Source organism: Balaenoptera ricei, chromosome X, assembly GCF_028023285.1.
Source record: "Balaenoptera ricei isolate mBalRic1 chromosome X, mBalRic1.hap2, whole genome shotgun sequence".
Taxonomy (NCBI): Eukaryota; Metazoa; Chordata; class Mammalia; order Artiodactyla; family Balaenopteridae; genus Balaenoptera; species Balaenoptera ricei.
The window spans coordinates 98,221,567-98,242,660 of record NC_082660.1 but is presented as its reverse complement, the minus strand read 5'-3'; the positions used below and the strand labels follow the sequence as shown (position 1 = coordinate 98,242,660).

At 34.9% G+C, this 21,094-nt stretch overlaps 1 protein-coding gene across 2 annotated transcripts in view; it reads right to left on the bottom strand.

The window, feature by feature from the left end:
- The window catches only part of COL4A5 (collagen type IV alpha 5 chain), a 236,940-nt gene that overhangs the window by 47,741 nt on the left and 168,105 nt on the right, over positions 1 to 21,094 (bottom strand). For both annotated transcript variants that reach the window (XM_059911681.1, XM_059911682.1), the window contains exons 28-36: positions 19,590 to 19,687; positions 18,151 to 18,301; positions 12,443 to 12,556; positions 7,062 to 7,229; positions 6,125 to 6,214; positions 5,499 to 5,648; positions 4,012 to 4,110; positions 2,532 to 2,621; positions 1,989 to 2,128 (exon numbers count right to left, since the gene is read on the bottom strand). In XM_059911681.1, coding sequence (XP_059767664.1) covers positions 1,989 to 2,128; positions 2,532 to 2,621; positions 4,012 to 4,110; positions 5,499 to 5,648; positions 6,125 to 6,214; positions 7,062 to 7,229; positions 12,443 to 12,556; positions 18,151 to 18,301; positions 19,590 to 19,687 — 1,100 coding nt within the window. The remainder of the gene's footprint in view (positions 1 to 1,988; positions 2,129 to 2,531; positions 2,622 to 4,011; positions 4,111 to 5,498; positions 5,649 to 6,124; positions 6,215 to 7,061; positions 7,230 to 12,442; positions 12,557 to 18,150; positions 18,302 to 19,589; positions 19,688 to 21,094) is intronic.

The window sequence follows — 21,094 nt, the reverse complement described above, 5'->3', positions numbered from 1 at the left end:
TCATTTCATACTGGTTGATTTTATTTTTATTGATTTATAACATTATACATAAAAGTTTCATGTGTACAACATTATATTTCTATTTCTGTATACACTATGGTGTGCTGGTTGATTTTTAAAATCAATCTAATTTGTTACTATTAATATAAAAACTTAAAAAGACAAAAATTGAAATGCACTTATCTTTTGACCCAGCAATTTCACTTTTAAGAATCTCTACAGTATAAATAATTGTACATGTGTCCACAGATATGTGTAAGAATGTTCATTATGATATGAATTGCAACAGAAGTAGGATATCATGCAACCGTTAACAATGATGTACACTGACGAAGAAAACTGATTAAGATATACTGAAAGAAGAAATATTAAAAGACATAAGTGATAAGGTAACATACAGAATAGTATATATTCTATGACTCTACATATGCACAAAGTGTAGAAAAACCAAAATTCTGTGTGTATGTGTATATATGTGTGTGTGTGTATGTATGTATGTATGTGTGTGTGTGTGTGTGTGTATAGAGAGAGAAAGAGAAAGAGAATATGTTGCAAGGGATTCAAATTTACACACCAACTATTAAGAGTGGATTCTGTGGGGAAGGGAATGGAATAAAGAAGACATGTTATAAAGGAGATTTTCACTTTTACCCTTGATATGTCTGTATTGTTATTTTTAGTAAAATATGTATTCATGTATTACTGATAAAATTTAAATAGAAAAAATTAAGATTCATTTCAATAAACTTTATACTGTTAATCCACAATTAATATGCAGAAATTTCTCTTGATTACTTCTTAAAATAAGTTGATTAACTGGGCAATCAAAATATAGTCTTTTGGGGGACTTCCCTGGTGGTCCAGTGGTAAAGAATCCACCTTACAATGCAGGGGACACGGGTTCGATCCCTGGTTGGGGAACTAAGATCCCACATGCCGCAGGGCAACTAAGCCCATATGCCACAACTACAGAGCCTGCGTGCCTCAATGAGAGAGGCTGCCTGCCACAAACTACAGAGCCCACGCACCACAACTAGAGAGAAGCCTGTGCGCCCCAACGAAGAGCCCACGTGCCGCAACAAATAAAAGATCCCACATGCCACAACTAAGACCCGATGCAACCAAAAAAAGAAAGAAAATATTTTAAAAAATATAGTCTTTTTGCATACTATTAAAAAGAAATTATCTTTAAAATGTTATTCAATAAATTCTTATCTCAGTGGGAACTTTCACTAATTTCATGGTAGTTGAGTAACATAATTCCTTTTCTAATACTCTCAGGTTTTGTGTTGTAACTGAATGATTAAACATCATTATAAGACAAACAATTCACTGTGAGAAAATACTCGCAACATATATATTAGACAATGGATACCTCTCTGTTAGTTATAAAATACTTCTGCAAATCAATGGCAATTATTTCCTTTTTACATGGAATTAAGCAGTTATCAAACATTTGTGAGTCCAGGGATTCTTAAACATGTTCTAGATTTGATTGCTTGAGAAATACCACCAAAGTTTTCACATTGACTAGGGACAGAGAGAGATACGTACAACTGTTTTCAGAGAACCACCTCAGATATGCAGTTAAGAATACTACTGCACCTTCATTAATTTTATAAGTTACTTTGCTTATAAGCCTCTTCAAATTAGTTAATAATAATATTAGGACAAAGACCAACAACTCCATCGCTAAAAAGGAAAAAAAAACCCAAAACTAGGCAGAAATACGCTTTTGGGTTACTGAAACATACTCAAAGAGTAAGATAGAGGGAAAATAAAGAAATCAGAAAGATTTCCCCTCCGTTTTTTGGACTGGCTGCAAACCTAAAATATATCTCCTTACAATATAGGAGAAAAGAGAAGGAATGAACTTCTTGCCCAGACTATACCATGTCATTCTATAGTTTGTTTAAGGAAGAATTAGGAATGAGCACAATGTTAAAGAAAAATCCTATCTGCTCAGGCATATACCTGAGTAGGATTACCTTTGGGCCAGGAAGACCTGGAAGACCAATGCCTGAAATACCAGGATCACCTTTTTCTCCTTTCTGTCCAGGTAATCCCGGGGATCCAGGTTGTCCAGGAACTCCAGGAGGTCCAGGAGACCCTTTTGCACCCTGGGGGCCTGTTAGAAACATGTAATATGCAATCTTTTAAAAAATATTGTTTGTGGGATATATATCATGCACATGACCAAGCAAAAAGATTTTTAAAAAGAATTCTGCAAATTCTGATATATATAATAATGAGCTTTACAACCAGGATTATATAAAAGCCTATTTTTCAAGGAAGTTTAAGTGAAAGGGGGTATAGCTGGAGAAAAAAATGTAAGTTTGTGAATTCTTTCTAAAGCTCTGTCTCTTAATTCGCACTTCAAATATTTGGGTAATGAGAGAGCTCTACCCACTGACTGCCTTAGATATTGTCTCAGTTTGACTCTATCACTACCAGTCTCATTTCTAATAACAAAGATAGTGAACCATCTTCCATTAATGGAACTAAACATTTGGGAAATTTTCATCACTCACCTGGAAAACCCATATCACCTATGTTTCCTTTAAGTCCAGGAGGTCCTGTAAGTCCTGGCTTCCCAGGGAGACCAGGGTTACCCTTGGGACCTACAAAAGCCAAATTGGTAAAATTAAGACAACTCAGCAATATTAAGGTTGCCTGGTTTCCTGGTGTGGGTTGTAATTAAAATGCAAGCGTGAGATTGAATGGATTAAATCTTAACATATGATTAAGTTCCACAGATCTAACTCAGCATAAAACAGGTAAGAGTTACCTAAGAAATCTCTTTAGGAACATATTACAATATAATCATGGTAACAGAGGTTTCCCAATACAAATTTATTTTAAAAATGCAAAACTTTCACCAAGACACCTTGTTTCTTGCCCTAAAACTATTCCAGTCACCTGAAATCTTATTTGTTGTTTGTGTATAAGTAAGTACCTTACTATATTTATCACAGGTAAATCCAATATAAAGGGACTCTTTAAAAGATTCAGAAGTGGCATTCCCATGTAGAGCCTGATCATGTGAGACCAGAAGAGGAAAGTGGTAACCTGTCATGATACACCCTCAGCACATTAGGCCATGGATAGACAAGAGTTGATGGAGAAGTACTGGACTATCTCCCCCCAGCAGTCATGGCTGTTGTGTTTACACATTCTTCCCAGAGCTTAGATACTTGAGGCTCTGTGGTGTCACCCAGGTATTTTCCAAGGACCACAATGTTGCCTTAAATATTATTTTCTTTTATTTTTCCTTTCACACTGTCTTCCAGCTTGGGGAAGAAAATGCAAAATATGTGAAGGATAGAAAAGGAGATAATTTCTCCTTCCCACTACATCAAGGTAATGCAGTACCGAGTCCAGAACAGAATAACTGACCCAAAGGGCTCTTACAAAGATGGAGATGAGCTACTCTTTATTCCTTAGGGGCCCAACCCAAAGAAAATGGCTTAAGAAGCAGCAAGAAAGAGTTTTATTAGAAATAAGAAAAAAAATCCATGTTGACTGTAAGAGTGATTAATGCTATAACACATTACCAAGGTAGATTGTGAAATTTTTATCCCTAGAAACTTTTAAAAATAGAATTGGCAGCCATCTGTTTCACATGGTTTAATGATTGACTTGTCTGAAGACAGAAAACTGGAAAGGGTGAATTCTTTAGGCTCCTACCAGATAACCTGTCTTATTTACATATGCTGCAATGGATATAAATAAAACACAGCACCTTACTTGGATATACTTCTGATTTTGCATACACACTGATGCCACAAAAAGAAGAAACTGAGCAAAGCAAAATATTCTACAAATCTTCTGTTGACACTTGGGCCAAATGGCAACATTTCTGTTAAGGAGAGGTCCGGTATCTCAGTAGCTACCCAAGCATATTGCCATGACCAGATTCAAAACATCATTACACACGATAAATACATAATTACTTTGTTCCAGGGTTCAGGATCAACCACCCAGTTGCTACAGGTGGTTTATCACACTTACCCGATGGTCCTGGTAATCCAGGTTGTCCACTCAGTCCAGGTTGCCCTGGGTCTCCAGGCGAACCCTGATAACCTTTTGGCCCTGCAACTCCAGGAATACCTTCCAAGGATGAGTATAAGAAAGACAAGTTAGGCTGATATCATTAAATAAATCTGGTGAAGCAAGCTAACCAAACTCTGAAATATGAATGAAATACAGTGATATTCTGATATAGTATGAACCAACAGCACTGGACTCACTAAAATCCCCCACTTCTTTATTTAGCTACCATTAAGAATTGCAGAGCACTCAATAATTAAGTCACTTTCCTCTTTGGGCCTCAGTTTCTTACACTCTAAAATGAAGGAATTGGGGAAGATTATCCCTAAGCTGTCTCTTAGATTCTATAACTATCTTTAATAACCCTGTATCACAGGCAAATACAGTTTACTGCCTCTGTTTTGCAGAAGGCATAATGGAAAGAGAAGAGAAGCCTTGCAAGAAGTAAGTCAAGAAAGGTATCTCACTTTCACAAGAATACAAAATTAGGTGGCTTTGCCTCTTTCATGACTGTATACAAAATCACAGTAATGTCTTAACACTCTTTTTTGAGGAGAAATCCCACCAGGTCCTGCTCATAGGGAAGCTTATAACATCTGTGTACACACACACCTGCACACACACTCACACGCGGACTGACAGTAGTAATGGTTACAACACAGAAAGAGTCACAAACTTTACTATGATCTGCAAATAAACATAGATAGTTTTTAAAGTTCCATGTTGTTTGAAAGACTATTCTATATAGATTGGATTGTGTTTTATTTATTGATCTGTGCTTATTCATATTTTCTGGTGCTTTGTTATGAATATATTATCCTTTTATAAAAAGAAAAAAGGACTTCTAAATGTTAAAAACCTGTTACACTTCATAACCTTATTTGCTTCTAATAAAATAACTATAACAACACAGTCATTCCCTAGACCTACTTTCAGCGACCTCCCCCAGAGCTGAGCTTGGCTGTTCATAGTCCAATACTTGTTTATTCTTCCAGGGTAGAATAACAATGAACTGTACTTAAAAGTCAAGCTTGATGTGGATATCAAAACACTGCAGGGCAACAAAGTACCACTCATCCTCATCTGGTTTCAAGGCGAAAAAGTTTAAAGGACCAGCAAATTTTCCAAACACTGAAATCTGTTTTCCAAGTAATTCTGGCTATATATCTTTTTTCTCTTGACCACATCCTATATACTATTTTCTGGAAGGCCTGAAAGTGACTGTCTATTTTAAAACCTCATAGTTTGTGACAGATAAACTACAAAGAAAATACTCAAACAAAAGTTGATCAGTGAAATCAGTGAAAATTAATTTTCGTTACCAAAATTTGATGCACCTAACTGCCTTTTGTTGGTGAGTCCTGGATTACAAGTCACTTCCCATGCTATTAAAAATTAAAATTCATATATAGCAGGAAACACATTAACAAATAAATGCATTCACTCACCTGGTAGGCCAGGGTCCCCTTTCTCTCCTTTTGAGCCCAGCAGATCTGGATCCATTGGTCCAGGAAGGCCTGGAAGGCCGGGCTCTCCTTTACTACCTTTCTCTCCTGCAGGGCCAGGAAGTCCTGGCTGACCCTGCAAACCATCATCACCTAAACCCAACATGTGTGGGGAAGACAAAGCAGATCAGATTTATCCATCCAGGATTAATGCATATATAAAGATTATTCATATGTTACATAGTTGGGTAGGCCACTGACCACCCAAAACACTTAGGCACCTTATTTACTGCCTATAAATAACTCGAGCTCACACACACTTTTACACTCAAATAACAGTCTCTCTTCTGGGATTCTTTGACAATTACAAAGACTGTAAAAAGTAAAAATTTAATCCCTATATTCTGTTATTTTGAGCTAAGCACTTACCATGTTTCATAGTATTCAAGCTAAGCATACCACCAAACTTAAAACAGTACCTATTTAAATGCCATGAAAATACAAGAAACAAAATACAAGTAAGCATTGCTCATTTTAAAGCAGTCAAATAAAAATATTCTGTATCGACATAAAGTAAAATATTTAATTTTCTTTCTTTCATGCATCTGCCAGCAAACCCTGAATATTACCTTTGAGACCAGGAACACCACTCCTGCCAGGAATTCCCAAAGGTCCTGTTGGGCCTGGAGGTCCCATCATACCCATTTCACCTTTGGCACCTTTTAAGAATATCGATAAGTATCTTTTACCTTTCCTTGACCTTGGAAAGATAAAAGATAAGTTTAAAGATGTCAACTGGAAAACTATTGAGACTTGGAGGGAAGGCACTAAGTTTCACCCCTTTCCAACTACTGTAACCTTAGTGACCACTACTGCCTATATCATTGTGGTAGTTAGTCTCTAAAGATGGTCCCCAAATGAACCACACTTCCCAGTATACACAGCCTAGAGTAGCCTTCTCCCCTTGAATTTGGGATGACTCTGTGCCTTACCCTTGACTAAGTGACACTGTATGACTCCCAATGCTAGATCATAAGAAGTCTTGCAGCTTCCATCTGTGGCTCTTAGTACACTCACTTTCAGTTTTGGGGATTCTCTCTTTTGGAAGCCAGCTGCCCTGGAAGGAGAGCAGCTACCCTGATACTACCATAATGCGAAGTACCACTATGGATAATGAGATACCATATGAAGAGGCCAATGAACACTCAGGTGTCAGAGAAGTAGATCCTTCAACCCCAACCACTCCAGCTGATGCCATGTGGATCAGAGATAAACAACCCTGGCAAGCCATCCCTTAATTCCTGACCCACAAACCTTGAGCAAAATTAAAAGGTTGATTTAAATCATTAAATTTTGGGGTCATTTGTTACACAGCAATATATAACTGGAGCCCTCAGAGAGAAAAAGTGTAATGCAAATAGCAAAGTGAGTTTCCTACAATCAAAGACATTTAACACTTTTCCTTAAAGGATAGTGTCAATCCAGAAAAGTACAAGAGGGTAATATACCAGAGTCATATTAGTTTTAATTTCCTGAATCCAAAATCAGGGAAGACTAAAAACTTACCTGGAAAGCCAGAGGCACCTGCTTTTCCTGGGAACCCTGGTGATCCTGGGGGTCCCATAGGACCTGGTGCTCCAGGGATCCCTGGACTGCCTCTCTCACCAGGGGGTCCTGGAACATCAAATCCAGGAGGCCCTGGATCCCCCTTCTCTCCTGGTATTCCATGCAAGCCTAGTTAATACAAACCAATATTAAGAAGTATTGAAGCAGTTTTAAGAGATGTAGCTGGTTATTTTTCTAGCAAACAAGTGATAGAATCCTGTATATAACAAACCTAACAGTGAGTTAGAGATACTTTTGGCATCATGCGCAGAAAATAACCAACAATAAAACTTTAGGATTCTCAAGTATATTTCTCTAAGAAGGTGCTTCTGAAATTATTTCTCATGAATGACCAATCTTTTCTTAATTCCTGGTCCATCATGGACTATTTTTTTCATAAAACACAATAAAAATTACTAAAATACTAAAATAAAGAAATCAAAGACATATAAAATACAATCCTACCTTTTGGTTACTATATTCAATAAATACAATTACACTGTCAAACTGCTATAAAAGTTTCTAAATGCTTACTCTCTATTTCTTCTAATTCCAGTGCAGACTGGTAACAAACAGTTTGTAATTCGACACTGGTCCATTGACCACACTTGGATTTGCATTGCTCTAAGGTATTATGAATTATAAAGATGTATATCTATAATCCATAAAAAGATTAATTACTGAATAAGTAAGTTACATGGGCCCTTTTGACTTTATTTTGGCTTTGTTTTACATCTTGTTTTAATAATACATTATTATTAGTCTTTGTTGTTAACTTCTGTTTCACAGTAATCCAGCCAGGATTTTATAGAAAAAATATGTCATTGCAAAAATATACTCCAGAAAACAAGGTGGTTAAAAAAGAATATGTTTAGTGAAAAGAATTACACTACAAACATGGTGCAAGTTCCCACTCCAATACCTATCAGCTACGTGACTTATTGAGTCACTTAATGTTGTTGGTTCTCATCTGTTAAATGGGGATGTGCCATAACTGACTGAAAGCTGTGGGATGAAACAGGTGACCATTCCAAGCATCCCTTCAACAATAAGACCGAATTTTATTACTGTTGAAGATTCACAGACAATTATTTTTATAAGAGAGCAAGATGCTGGCATTTTAAGACCTGTTTGATGTCATATACCAGCATGCCTTCAAACTGATTAAATTCACTTTGAGGATTAGAGAATTCCATTTAGTGGGTACAGTAGTAATGATTCCAATGCTGCCATTTCAGAGTAAAAAGATTATTAAAAGGGGAGAGATATTTTATATTATTATATTTATGAAATATGATGAGATACCTAATCATGTGCACAATTATAGCCCTATATGAATCACTGTCTATTGTTATATTACAGCCCAAGTAGTTTTTAATAGCTGAGTTTTCAAGATAACTAACTAGTCCTTTGAAATATGCTCCAAGAGAGCGGTTCTACAAAATAATTAAAAGAAACCAAAGACTTCAATCTGGAGAAATCTTGTTTTCCAAGTTTAAAGCTTTAAGATATGGCTTTTGGAAAAAAAAAAAAAGATGAATAAGGTCTGAGGATTTAATGTATAACATGGTGACTATCATTGATAATACTGTATTGTATAACTGAAACTTGCTAATAGAGTAGAACTTAAGGGTTCTCACACACAGAAAGCGGAAAATATGTGAGGTGATGGATGTGTTAACTTGATTGTGAAAATTCTTTCGCCACGTATACATATATCAAATAATCACATTGTACGTTTGAAATACATTACAATTCTATTTGTCTATTATACCTCAATAGAGCTCAAAGTTTAATAAATCAAAGGAAATATCCTATTTACAGTTTCTCAGAACCATTTTCATGAAATATCTCTTGCATCTTTTACGATGATCCTATTATATTTGAATGATATTTTCTATTTGCTCTAATATAATAAATTCTCAATATTAAAAAAGAAAAAGATAAGGCTTTTGAGAGAGAACTACAGTACCTGGTAGACCTGAAGTTCAAAAGGCAGGAAGTTACAGTTCAGCAGCAAGATGAACCACCCAAGCAGAAGCAAGTTGCAAAAAGATTCATTAGGTTAGGAAACAAAACTAACCATGTAAAGATTAGAACAAAAAGTCTACGAATAGAATTTATTAGACATTGATTCACTACTAACATATATTAGTAATCAGTAAAGAAATTTATTTTAGGCATTTGCTCAGATGCTCGTATAACATATACTATAAATGTGTTTGCCAACAGAGACACAATAAAATATTTACATTCACAAAAAGTAATACTTTTTGATGAAGATCAGCTTTACACTCTTGTTTATCTCTGATCTTTATATTGCTGTGAATGATCACTTTGGAATTTAAGCTCCTAAAGGTTAGTTAGAATTTAAAAATAAACTTGATTTTATACTGTAACAGGTTAAGTACAGATAACTCAATAATTATTTATTAGTGCAGTCTATGATTAAGCAAACTACATGTACTAGGCAAAGATCTCTGCATTATCATTAGTAGTAGTAACAGATATTATGCTGCATTTTTCACAGCATAGATCTTTTCCATGACTATGTCAGGAATTGGCATCCTGGTAAGATCCAGAATGAAGAAAGTCAATATAAATTCAAAGCTCTGCTGAATCTCCTTACACAATAAAAGGAATTACATGGATATATCTATAGAGGCTAAGTACATTAGAGGTGTACAATGCTCTAAATTTATTTGCAGCCAAATGGAATGAGTTTATGGGAAAAAAAAGAAAATTCCAAAAACATGCATTATCTGTGAAAACTTTACATACACACACACACACACACACACACACACACACACACACACAGCCCAAGGGTTTTATAGCCAAAAAAAGTTAGAAAACTACAATGTACTCTCCTTCACCTATAAAAATGACACGACTAATTCCTTGTTCCTCTGATTCACATTAGTGGTGATGAGCCTGAGCTGATTCAGCCATGCACGTGTTCCTGAGACTGGGCAAGTGTTACAACACATTTAACTCAGGTTAGGGTATTATCTGTAGACGTGGAATTGAGTATATTTAACTGACCTCTACAAAGATGAACTAAAGCAATTATCTTCTAGTTAGTGGCCAGACCAAATAACAAGAACCAACAACTTCCATTTCTGCCTGGGTTACTAGGGCATGGGATGAAAAGCATTTTGTTTCTTGTCCCTTGGCATTTTTAAAAAATTTTATTTCCCTACTGCCAAATGAGGAATTGATATTCAACACGTCTTTAACTTATAAACATGCATTAAACTGTACAGCCTGCTTTGGAAAAGAGAATGACAAATAGTAAAGCTTAATTAAATAATAGAAAACTGGAGTCAAAAGAAAAGCCTGAAAAGCATATATTTCTGGAGAACTGACAACATAGAATACTTTGCATTAAGTTTTCTATTGCAAAATGAAACACAGCAAGTATATTTAATAAGCTTCTTATTAAAAAAAATTGGTAGTTAGAATTTCAGCCATGCAGTATAAGTCAGGTGTATCAAGATATTAGTAGTAGCCTTGCTGATCATCCTGTTATTGAGATGTACAAACAGAAATTGTGGTATTTTTGAAATGGACTAAGATAATATTCTGCTTTGGTGAGACAAATAAAATTTACTTTAAAAGTGAGTATATGTTGCTATTATCAAATATAAAATGTGGTCATCCTGTGGTAAAAAAAAATTGTGATTTGAGAACATTTCTATATTAATAAGAATGCATTCAATACATTTTCATGGCAGTTGCTGTTAACTTCATTTGTTTGTTGAACCATATTAGTTAAGATCTTCAATTCTGTAGCAAAATACATATTTACAGAGGGAAGAGATGAGATTAAATTCAGCATCATTACTTTTCCCCCTGCCCATTCTATATGGACTTTATAAATATACCTATATATCCATCAGTTAAAAAGAAACAACATTAGATGAATGAAGCATCGTAGAGTATTAGCTAAATTTGAAAAGGCATAAAGCACAAATGAATGTATTTTTATTTTGTTCATATTGGTATTAACAGTGGTCTCTTTTTATTCTTGCTAAGCTGTGATTTAAGAATTCAAAATGCTTCCAAAACCTCATGTAATTCTGGTAAATAAAATAAATGACAAAACACAACAGAAATGATAAATTCATTTTAGCCATTTTGCGAAACAGCGGGCCAAGACTATAATGGCCAAACCTAAAAATTAATTGTTTTCTCTCAAGATCCCTCTGCTAGTTGGACAGATGGTTTTCTCATGAATGTTGAAGCACTTACTTTTTAACAAGCTGGTTCAAAGCAACACTGTAAGTTTTCTTATTTCTAAATCAGTAGTGACATGTTAGGGGCCACTAAAAAAAAGGTATAATGTGCCATAAAATAAATGTTTAAATAGGACATAAGCAAAAATAACCTTTACTTTCCAGGCTTTTTATATTGTTAATCAGTGTTTCTAGATTTTCAGCATAATAACTAACAAAATACCTATTGGCATTTAAGGTCAGAAAATATATTCCATTGTTTCAAAGTCAATGTATGTATATCTGAATGGTGTGTTTAAGTCATCCGATGTATTCATGTGAAGTAAGGAATGATTAAATGTTCCATATTTGTTTTAATTTCATATATTATTATAGTGATTTGCAATAACATAATCTTGGCCCAAGTGTGGCCCTTACTATGCCAGCCTAGATTAAGATAAAAATAATTCACATCACCAGATGGCTCAGAATCCACAAACTCGAGTAAGCTCTCACACAAACATAGAGGAATCATATGATTCTCTATTAGGTTACAAGCTGACAAAACTTTTCTGAGTATTCATATTTAAAAAAAACCTTAGCGTGCTTATGAGTTGCAATGTAAATGCTGATTTATGGGCAAAAGAAGAGAAAATTCAAGTAAACTCACTTGTTTTATTTAAAAAATTGAGAATGCCTAAGAAATATTTTTCAAAGAACTTTTTTAACCCTAGTTCTCATGTGCTAAGAAATGTTATGAGGTTCCACAAAGGTCTATTAATGCCATATAGCTACTCAGGTCTGAAATGATTAGCACTAGAAGGTCTGGGATTCCAAGGCTATGACTAGCTCAATGATTATAAGCCACGGCAACACACTGCAATTGTTAAATTGCACTGTTGTTAATAGATCAATTTTAAATTAACAGGGAGGGGAAATATCAGGGATTAAAGTAGCTCTTATGTTGTGATCTGTGCTCTTTCACTTTTACATAATTATGTAAGTGGACATGTTAACTCTCAAATCTGTTTTCTGGAAGACTGTTACATAGGTTACACTTTATTGAGGGGCTAATCAACCTCTACATAATTAGTGCTACAAAATGCACATTTACTCCAATCTTACCAGGTTGACCTATTGGTCCAGGAATTCCTGGTGGCCCTGGTGGTCCCTGAACACCTGTTCCTGGCAGCCCAGGAGGTCCCATTGCCCCAGGTTGTCCATTTGGTCCAATGTCACCTTTAAGGAATAAATATAGTTTAGATATTAAAAACAACAATAGCTGAGTCACTAGCCTTTAGCATTGGTTCACAAAGTTATAATTACAATGATTTTGTAGTATGTTTTATCATATGTTTGCTAAATATCAAGTTTCAGAATCAGTTATGTCATATCCAGAAAATTTCTACTTGAATTCTCATTGAAAATGCAGTATATTTGCAGACAAATCTGGGGAGAATTGACTGTCTCTTCCCATCTACACATACGATTTATCAACCAATTAATTCTACCCTTTTTCAAGTTGTTAATAATAGAGTTTTAATTTTCCCCACAAATACATTAGGCACATTTTGTTTTATTAATTTCTAGATATGATATAGATTTTTTGCAAATTATACTTTCTTATTTATTTCAATATTTACAAACACACCATTCTATTTGTCACAATGATATTTTGCACGTTATTTCTGCTACCTGGAACATCCTTCCCTAAAGATTCAGTTCAAATGTCACCTTGTATATGAAGCTTCCCAAGGCACCTTAGATGCGGTCCTGAACAAAAGTAACATATGAGGTAAACTGAATGCTTCCAAAGTCATCATTTTTTTCTTTTTTGTTTAATGATTCCAATGTTCAGTCTTAAGCACATTTTCTTCCTCATATAGTTCTTTCCTGATGAATATTAGCCTTATTAATTTATTATTGGTCACTATGTTGCCTCGAAAATGTTGTACCAATTTCTCCTATAGTTTAGTCACTAAGTTCTGATACCCAGCCACTGGTGTAAGTATATCTGGTGGGTGAACTTTTATTGTGATCTGCTTGCTGTGTCTATTGGTCCAAAACATTAGTGATACATATTCATAAAAGTTCCTGTTGAGATAAACACTATCATGGTGATGCCACCTAGATTTTCTTATAGTAGACAACAATCTCTGAGATCTTCAAGAGCGGAGTCTATGCCCTTGTGTTTCTAACGATTCAAGTAGTAATAGACACAGAATAAGAACATAATGAATGTTTGAGGAATAAAGGAATTACGTGGCAGAAAGCCCCAAATTCTTTTTTTTCTAGCACCTTAGGAACTGTACTGAGGTTTTAATATTTGAGAATGATTCCTATTAGGATATGGGGATCCTATACTTCCTTTCAAAGGTTAGGCAAATGCTTGATAAAGAGCTGATGTTTAAAATGGGCTTCAACCCCTTTCTTCCCAACCTCTGTCTCAAGGATATTTTCATAAACAAAGTATAATGAGTGAGTAATTTCCATATGGAGATTGTTTGCCACATAGCTTATCTTTTGAAATGTTTCTATCTGCAAGTTTTGGGGGTCACAGGTTTAAGCTGGGGGAGGTAACTGATGGGAAACACTATCTGTAACTTTGAGTGTTACAGTTTATAGCCGGCCAGAATTGTGTACTCAAAGACAGGAAGGTATTTTTAAAAGTGCTTATCTGAGAACAATTTGTATTGGGTTAGTTTGGGGCTCTTGCTGGCAGAATATAGCCTGGTTAAATTTGGCTATGCTGTTTTATTGCTTTAATAGGAATCAATCCAACATGTTTCAGAAGCATGGGGTTCTTCAGATTATTTTCTGGGGGCCAAAACGTTGACCAGGAGAGTCTAGTTCCTTGCAAACCAGAAAGGAAAAAAAAAAAAAAACAACTGCCAAACCAGTTAGACTAATTCTATTCATATATATATAATTAGGGAAATCAAAATCAAGGGGATAGAAGAAACCAATAAAGAAATGAGCAAAGGACATGAGCAGTTTACAGGAAAAAATATGTATGTCCTTTAAACATAAGAAAAGATGGTCAATTTCCCCCATAATAATGGAAATACAAATTTTAAACTACCCTGAGAGTAAAGGAAAAGGACCTAGTATATCCAAAGAAATTTTTAAAAAAGAACAAAGTTGGAGAACTTACATTACCTGACATCAAGTCTTACTGCAAAGCTACTGTAATATAAACAGTTGGTAGGAACTTAAGGGTAGTAAGATAGATAAGCAGAACTGACAGCACAGAAATACACCCACACATAAACAGCCATTTGATTTTTGACACAGACACCAAAATAATCCAATGAGGAGGGAGCTATTTTAAATAAATGATGCTAAGCAAAAATTATTTGAAATGGATGATAGTCTCCAACATAAAAGCTAAAACTATAAAATTTACAAAATAAAAAAGAATATATTTGCAACTGTGGAACAGGGAAAGTTTTTTTAGATAAAACACAGAAAATAATAATCAAATAAGAAAAAAATTGATAAATGAAAAATCAATAAAATTAAAACTTTTGCTCATCAAAATACACTAGGCAGGCCAGATAGGGATAAAATACTCATAAACATGTATTTGACAAAGAACCAGTATGCAGGATACGTAAAGGTCACTTCCAACTTAACAATAAAAAGAGAAACAACCCATATTTTAAAGTGGGAAAAATATCTGAATATGTAAATAATTCACCAGTACATGTAAAAGAGCTCAACATCATTAGTCATCAGGGAAATGCAAACTAAAACCAAAATACGTTACCTACATACCTACTAAAATTCAAAAATGAAAAGACTGATAAAACCAAATGTTGGAGAGAATGTGGAACAACTGAAACTTTCATACCGTATTGGTTAGAAAATGATACAACCATTTTGGGAAAAGGTCTAGTAATTTCTTTTTTCTATTATTGAGTTATAGTTGATTTACAATATTATATAAGTTTCAGGTGCACAACATAGTGATTCACAATTTTAAAGGTTATACTCCATTTATAGTTATTATAAAATATTGGCTCTATTCTCCCTGTGCTGTACAATATATCCTTGTAGCTTATTTATTTTATAGTACATAGTAGTTTGTACCTCTTAATCCCCTACTCTATCTTACCCCTGCCCCTTCCCTCTCCTACCCCTGCCCCTTCCCTCTCCCCACCGGTAACCACTAGTTTGTTCTCTATTTCTGTGAGACTGTTTCCTGTTTGTCATATTCACTATTTTGTCTTATTTTTTAGATTCTACATATAAGTTCTATCATACAGTATTTGTCTTTCTCTGTCTGACTTATTTCACTAAGCATAACACCCTCCAAGTCCATTCATGTTGTTGCAAATGGCACAATTTCATTCCTTTTTATGGTTGAGTAATATTCCATTGTATATCTGTGCCACATCTTCTTTATCCATTCATCTGCTGATGGGCATTTAGGTTGCTTTCATGACCTGGCTATTGTAAATAGTGCTGCAATGAACTTTGGGGTGCATGTGTCATTTTGAATTGTGGTTTTCTCTGGATATATGCCCAGGAGTGGGATCACTGGATCATATGGTAGTTCTACTTTTAGTTTTTTGAGAAACTTCCATACTGTTTTCTACAGTGGGCGTACCAATTTACATTCCTACCAACGATGTACAAGGGTTCCCTGAAAAAGGTCTAGTAGTGTCTTATACAACTAACATGCACCTGTCTTATGACCCAACAATTCTACTCTTAGGTATTTACTCAAGCATAATGAAAGCACATATCCATTAAAAAAAAGTTGTAAAAGAATGTTCTTAAGAGTTTCACTCATAATAGCCAAACACTTTGACACAGTCCAGGTGTCCATCAACAGAGAATGGATAAACAAACTTTGGTATACTTATAAAATGAAATGCTCATTAAAAAAAATAAAGGACTATTGATAAACACAACAACATGAATGAATCTCAAAAACAGTAATCTGAGTGAAGGAAGCCTTACAAAGAAAGTACACGCTGTATAATTCCAAAGGATTTCTAGAACAGGTAGAATTAATTTTTGATGAAAAAAATCATTACTGTATGGTTGCCACTGTGGATGTTGGGGTTAGGACTGAGGAAAGGGGCAAAAGGGAAATTTCTGGGATCATATCTTGATAGGGGTTTGGTTAAACAGGAGTATGCATCTGTTAAAATCCAGAAAATGTACCCTTAAGATTTGCACATTTCATTTTTTTTAACATCTTTATTGGAGTATAACTGCTTTACAATGGTGTGTTAGTTTCTGCTTTATAACAAAATGAATCAGTTATACATATACATATATCCCCAAATCTCTTCCCTCTTGCATCTCCCTCCCACCCTCCCTATCCCACCTCTCCAGGTGGTCACAAAGCACCGAGCTGATCTCCCTGTGCTATGTGGCTGCTTCCCACTAGCTATCTATTTTACATTTGGTAGTGTATCAAAAGAAAAAGAACAACCATAGACATGCATGCTGCAGTATTTAGGGAGAAGTGCATTGCAATTGTAATTTACTTTGAAATGCATTAAAAATAAGTCAATGAAAGGAGAAAGGGATGAACAAATACGTGACAAATCATGCATAGTAAAATGTTGATAGAAGAATATCAATGGTGGGTATACAGTAGTCACTGTAAAATTCTTTCTACTTTGCTATATATAAAAAAATTTTAAAAATTAAATGTTGGCAGAGAGATAAAATGTGAATTGTAGAATCTAGGTGGTAGATAGATGGGTTTTCACTGTACAATTCTTGTTAATTTTTCTGAGTTTGAGATTTTTCACAATAAAATATTTAAAAAACTATACTGAGATACCTACTTGTTTCCAACAGTTTGGCAAAAATCCAAGAGTTTATCAACATACTCATTTAGCAAGGCTGTGGGGAAACAAGCACACACATACATTTTTGGGGGGAGTGTAAAAAGGTACAAATGGAGAGGAATCAGTCAATATCTAGAAATGCAGTTGCCCTTCCATTCAGAGAACCCATTTTTATTACTCTATTCTAACATTACACCTGTACACACATGAAATAACATGTATGCAAGATTATTCAGTGTGGCATTATTTCTAATAAGAAAATATTGCCAAAAACACAGTCTAGCAACTAGCAACTGGTAGAATAAACCATGGCATACCCAAGCAATTCAATACTAGGCAATTATTTTTAAAAAATCACAATCTCTATGTACTAACATGGAGGATTCTCTAGAATATAAAGTTAAATGAAATAAGTAAAGTGCAAAAGGTAGTACTCTATCTTTTGAGAAAGGTAGAAAATAAAAATATATATATTCTTCTTTAGCACAGGGAGATCAGCTCGGTGCTTTGTGACCACCTAGAGGGGTGGGATAGGGAGGGTGGGCGGGAGACGCAAGAGGGAGGAGATATGGGGATATATGTATATGTATAGCTGATTCACTTTGTTATAAAACAGAAACTAACACACCATTGTAAAGCAATTATACCCCAATAAAGATGTTAAACTATATATATGTATATATATATTCTTATTGGCTTGTATTTGTATGAAGGAACACCAGAAGGATAAATAAGTAACTAAAAAATGGCTACATGTGGGATGGGGAGGCACATAGTGGATGGATATGGGGTAAAGGGAAGACTTTTACAAAAGTGTTACTTCAATACATATATGATTGTATCATCTATACAATGAAATAAAACACAACATATACCAATGGAGGATTAAAAAAAAAAAGCCATGATAGAGTGGCAGCATGGGCTTTCTAGTTAATTGGGATTATCACCCATAAACTGTCACAACAGTTTCAATTTCCATAAATTTAAAAGCAAACTGAGAAGTAGCAACAGCCTCCATACCTTTTGGTCCAGGTAGCCCATCCAAGCCAGCTTGTCCTGGAGGACCTTGAGGTCCTGGGAAACCACGATCCCCTTTTGGACCAAGTATTCCTTTGAAACCTGGGAGTCCTGGAGGCCCAGGTGGCCCAGGTAGCCCAAATCCTGGTTCTCCCTTGAGCATACACATGATAAAACACAACAAAAACTCCCATGACTTTCTTGGTGTTTACTGTTTACTATAGAGAATTTAAAGCAGAAAATACAAGGTAATATCCCCGCCCCCCCCCCCCCCCGCCATGGTAAAGGGAGTAGGATAATTAAATGAAAAGTAATTGGTATGCAGGACAGAACATCTGGAAGGAGAGGAAACTGGGCTTAGTAAAACAAATTGAATTATTTGGTCTGGTTTCAGGACAAGAAAGAAATAACTGAGACAGCATGAGATTAAAGAACCGAAGTGATGAAATGTGATTACAGACTGGGTACTGTATTAGATGATTATTTTAAATTTGACCAAGTATGATAACAGAATTGTGGGTTTTCTATATAATGTGTTTACTTAGAGATGAATACTGAAGTATAGATATTTACAGGTGAAATGACACAATATTGAGATTTGGGTTCAAATACTTCAGCAAAGAAAAAAAGCGTAGATGAAGCAAATATGATAAAATCTTGATAATTTGGAATCTGAGTGATAGATATATGAAAGTTCACTGTATTATTCCTTTTACTTTTGCGTTCATTTGAAAAGGTTAATAATAAAATAAAAACAATCAATAGAGAAGTGATTTCTCACGAGAACTGTGGCCCTGGTCAATTTTTCTTCCCATGGAAAAAAGTTATTGATAGTAATCATAAAAACACAGGAAGTTTAAATTAATTAAGCACAGAGAAAATACAGGAACAGTTAGGATAATTACGTACCATGGCAGTTTGCTGAAGACTGACTAAGGAAAATTTTAGATTAGCTAAAATGTAGTAAGAGGAATAGAAACCAACTCAAACATAGTACCATTATTAGTACTAAGTCGATAGCAATGATTTGCATTATGTATCCGGGATGGAATTGGGACAGAGGGGAAAAGTATGAGAAGTACTTGACATGATATTCAACACCATTTCAACCAAACATCACACAGACATGGACAGAGATTAAATGGAATGATGGTACTACAGAAAAGCACAGGGGAAGCTCATGATTGTATTCTCTCATCTCATCTCATCATATAACCAGTCACTCTAAACAGGTTCAGAAACTTCTTTTTTTTTTGCTTCAAATTTGACCCCTTGGACTATTAAAGAGTGTTTGGAATTAAATATTTTTAAATAAAAATACAATAAGTTAAGTTTTATTTATACAGTGAAGACTTGGGATGATGTCTAAATCAAAATAGAGAAGGCTAAGGAAGGTAGGGGGAATAGAAAAAGAAGAAAAAGTAAATTAAAATGTCTCAGACCTTTAGTCCTGGAAAGCCTGGTGGCCCAGAAGGACCTTCTAGACCAATTCTTCCAGGTGTCCCAGGTGCTCCTGGAGGTCCTGGAAATCCAGGATAACCTGTAAAATTAGAAGTCATTTTTTAATCTCCAAAGAGAAGACACTGTAAGAAAGATACCCAAACTCCCAAACTCACATTTTCACCCTATTCAATCATGCTTAGTGACTACAGTAAGATGGTAAAACCACAATGACATTCTAGATGACTACTTCAGACTAAGCCTTACAGACACCAGATATTCTCTCTCAGTCACCATATGGTCCCCTATTATTGTCATATAGGACTAATGTGTGTGGAAGATATGCTTTTCTAAGGAAAATCAAAGCTATTACCAATGAGATAGAACTAAAATTAAGGAATGAATCCAACACAAAAATGCAGAGAAACTTTTCTTCTGCTTACATCTGGATACAGTATGATAAAAGACCTACTACATAATTCTGGAAGTGAGCTAAAAACAATTGCAGAAAATAAATAAGGAACCACAAGCTTTAAATGACACATTAAACAAGATGGACTTAATTGATATTTAGAGGAGATTCCATCCAAAAACAACAGAATACACTTTCCTCTCAAGTGCTTGTGGAACATTCTCCAGGATAGATCATATCTTGGGTCACAAATCAAGCTTCGGTAAATTTAAGAAAATTGAAATCGTACCAAGTATCTTTTCCAACCACAACACTATGAGACTAGATATCAATTACAGGAAAAAATCTGTAAAAAAAACAAACACATGGAGGCTAAACAATACACTACTAAATAACCAAGAGATCACTAAAGAAATCAAAGAGGAAATTAAAAAATACCTAGAAACAAATGACAATGAAAACACGATGACCCAAAACCTATGGGATGCAGCAAAAGTACCTATAAGAGGGAAGTATATAGCAATACAATCCTACCTCAAGAAACAAGAAAAATCTCAAATAAACAACCTAACATTATATCTAAAGCAATTAGAGAAAGAAGAACAAAAAACCCAAAGTTAGCAGAAGATAAGAAATCATAAAGATCAGATCAGAAATAAATGAAAAAGAAATGAAGGACACAATAGAAAAGATCAATAAAACTAAAAGCCAGTTCTCAGAGAAGATAAACAAAATTGACAAACCATTAGCCAGACTCATCAAGAAAAAAAGGGAGAAGACTCAAATCAATAGAATTAGAAATGAAAAAGGAGAATCAACAACTGACTGCAGAAATACAGAGGATCATGAGAGATTACTACAAGCAACTCTATGCCAATAAAATGGACAACCTGGAAGAAATGGACAAATTCTTAGAAAGGCACAACCTTCCGAGACTGAACCAGGAAGAAATAGAAAATATAAACAGACCAGTCACAAGCACTGAAATTGAGACTGTGATTAAAAATCTTCCCACAAAAAAAAGCCCAGGACCAGATGGCTTCACAGGAGAATTCTTTCAAACATTTAGAAAAGAGTTAACACCTATCCTTCTCA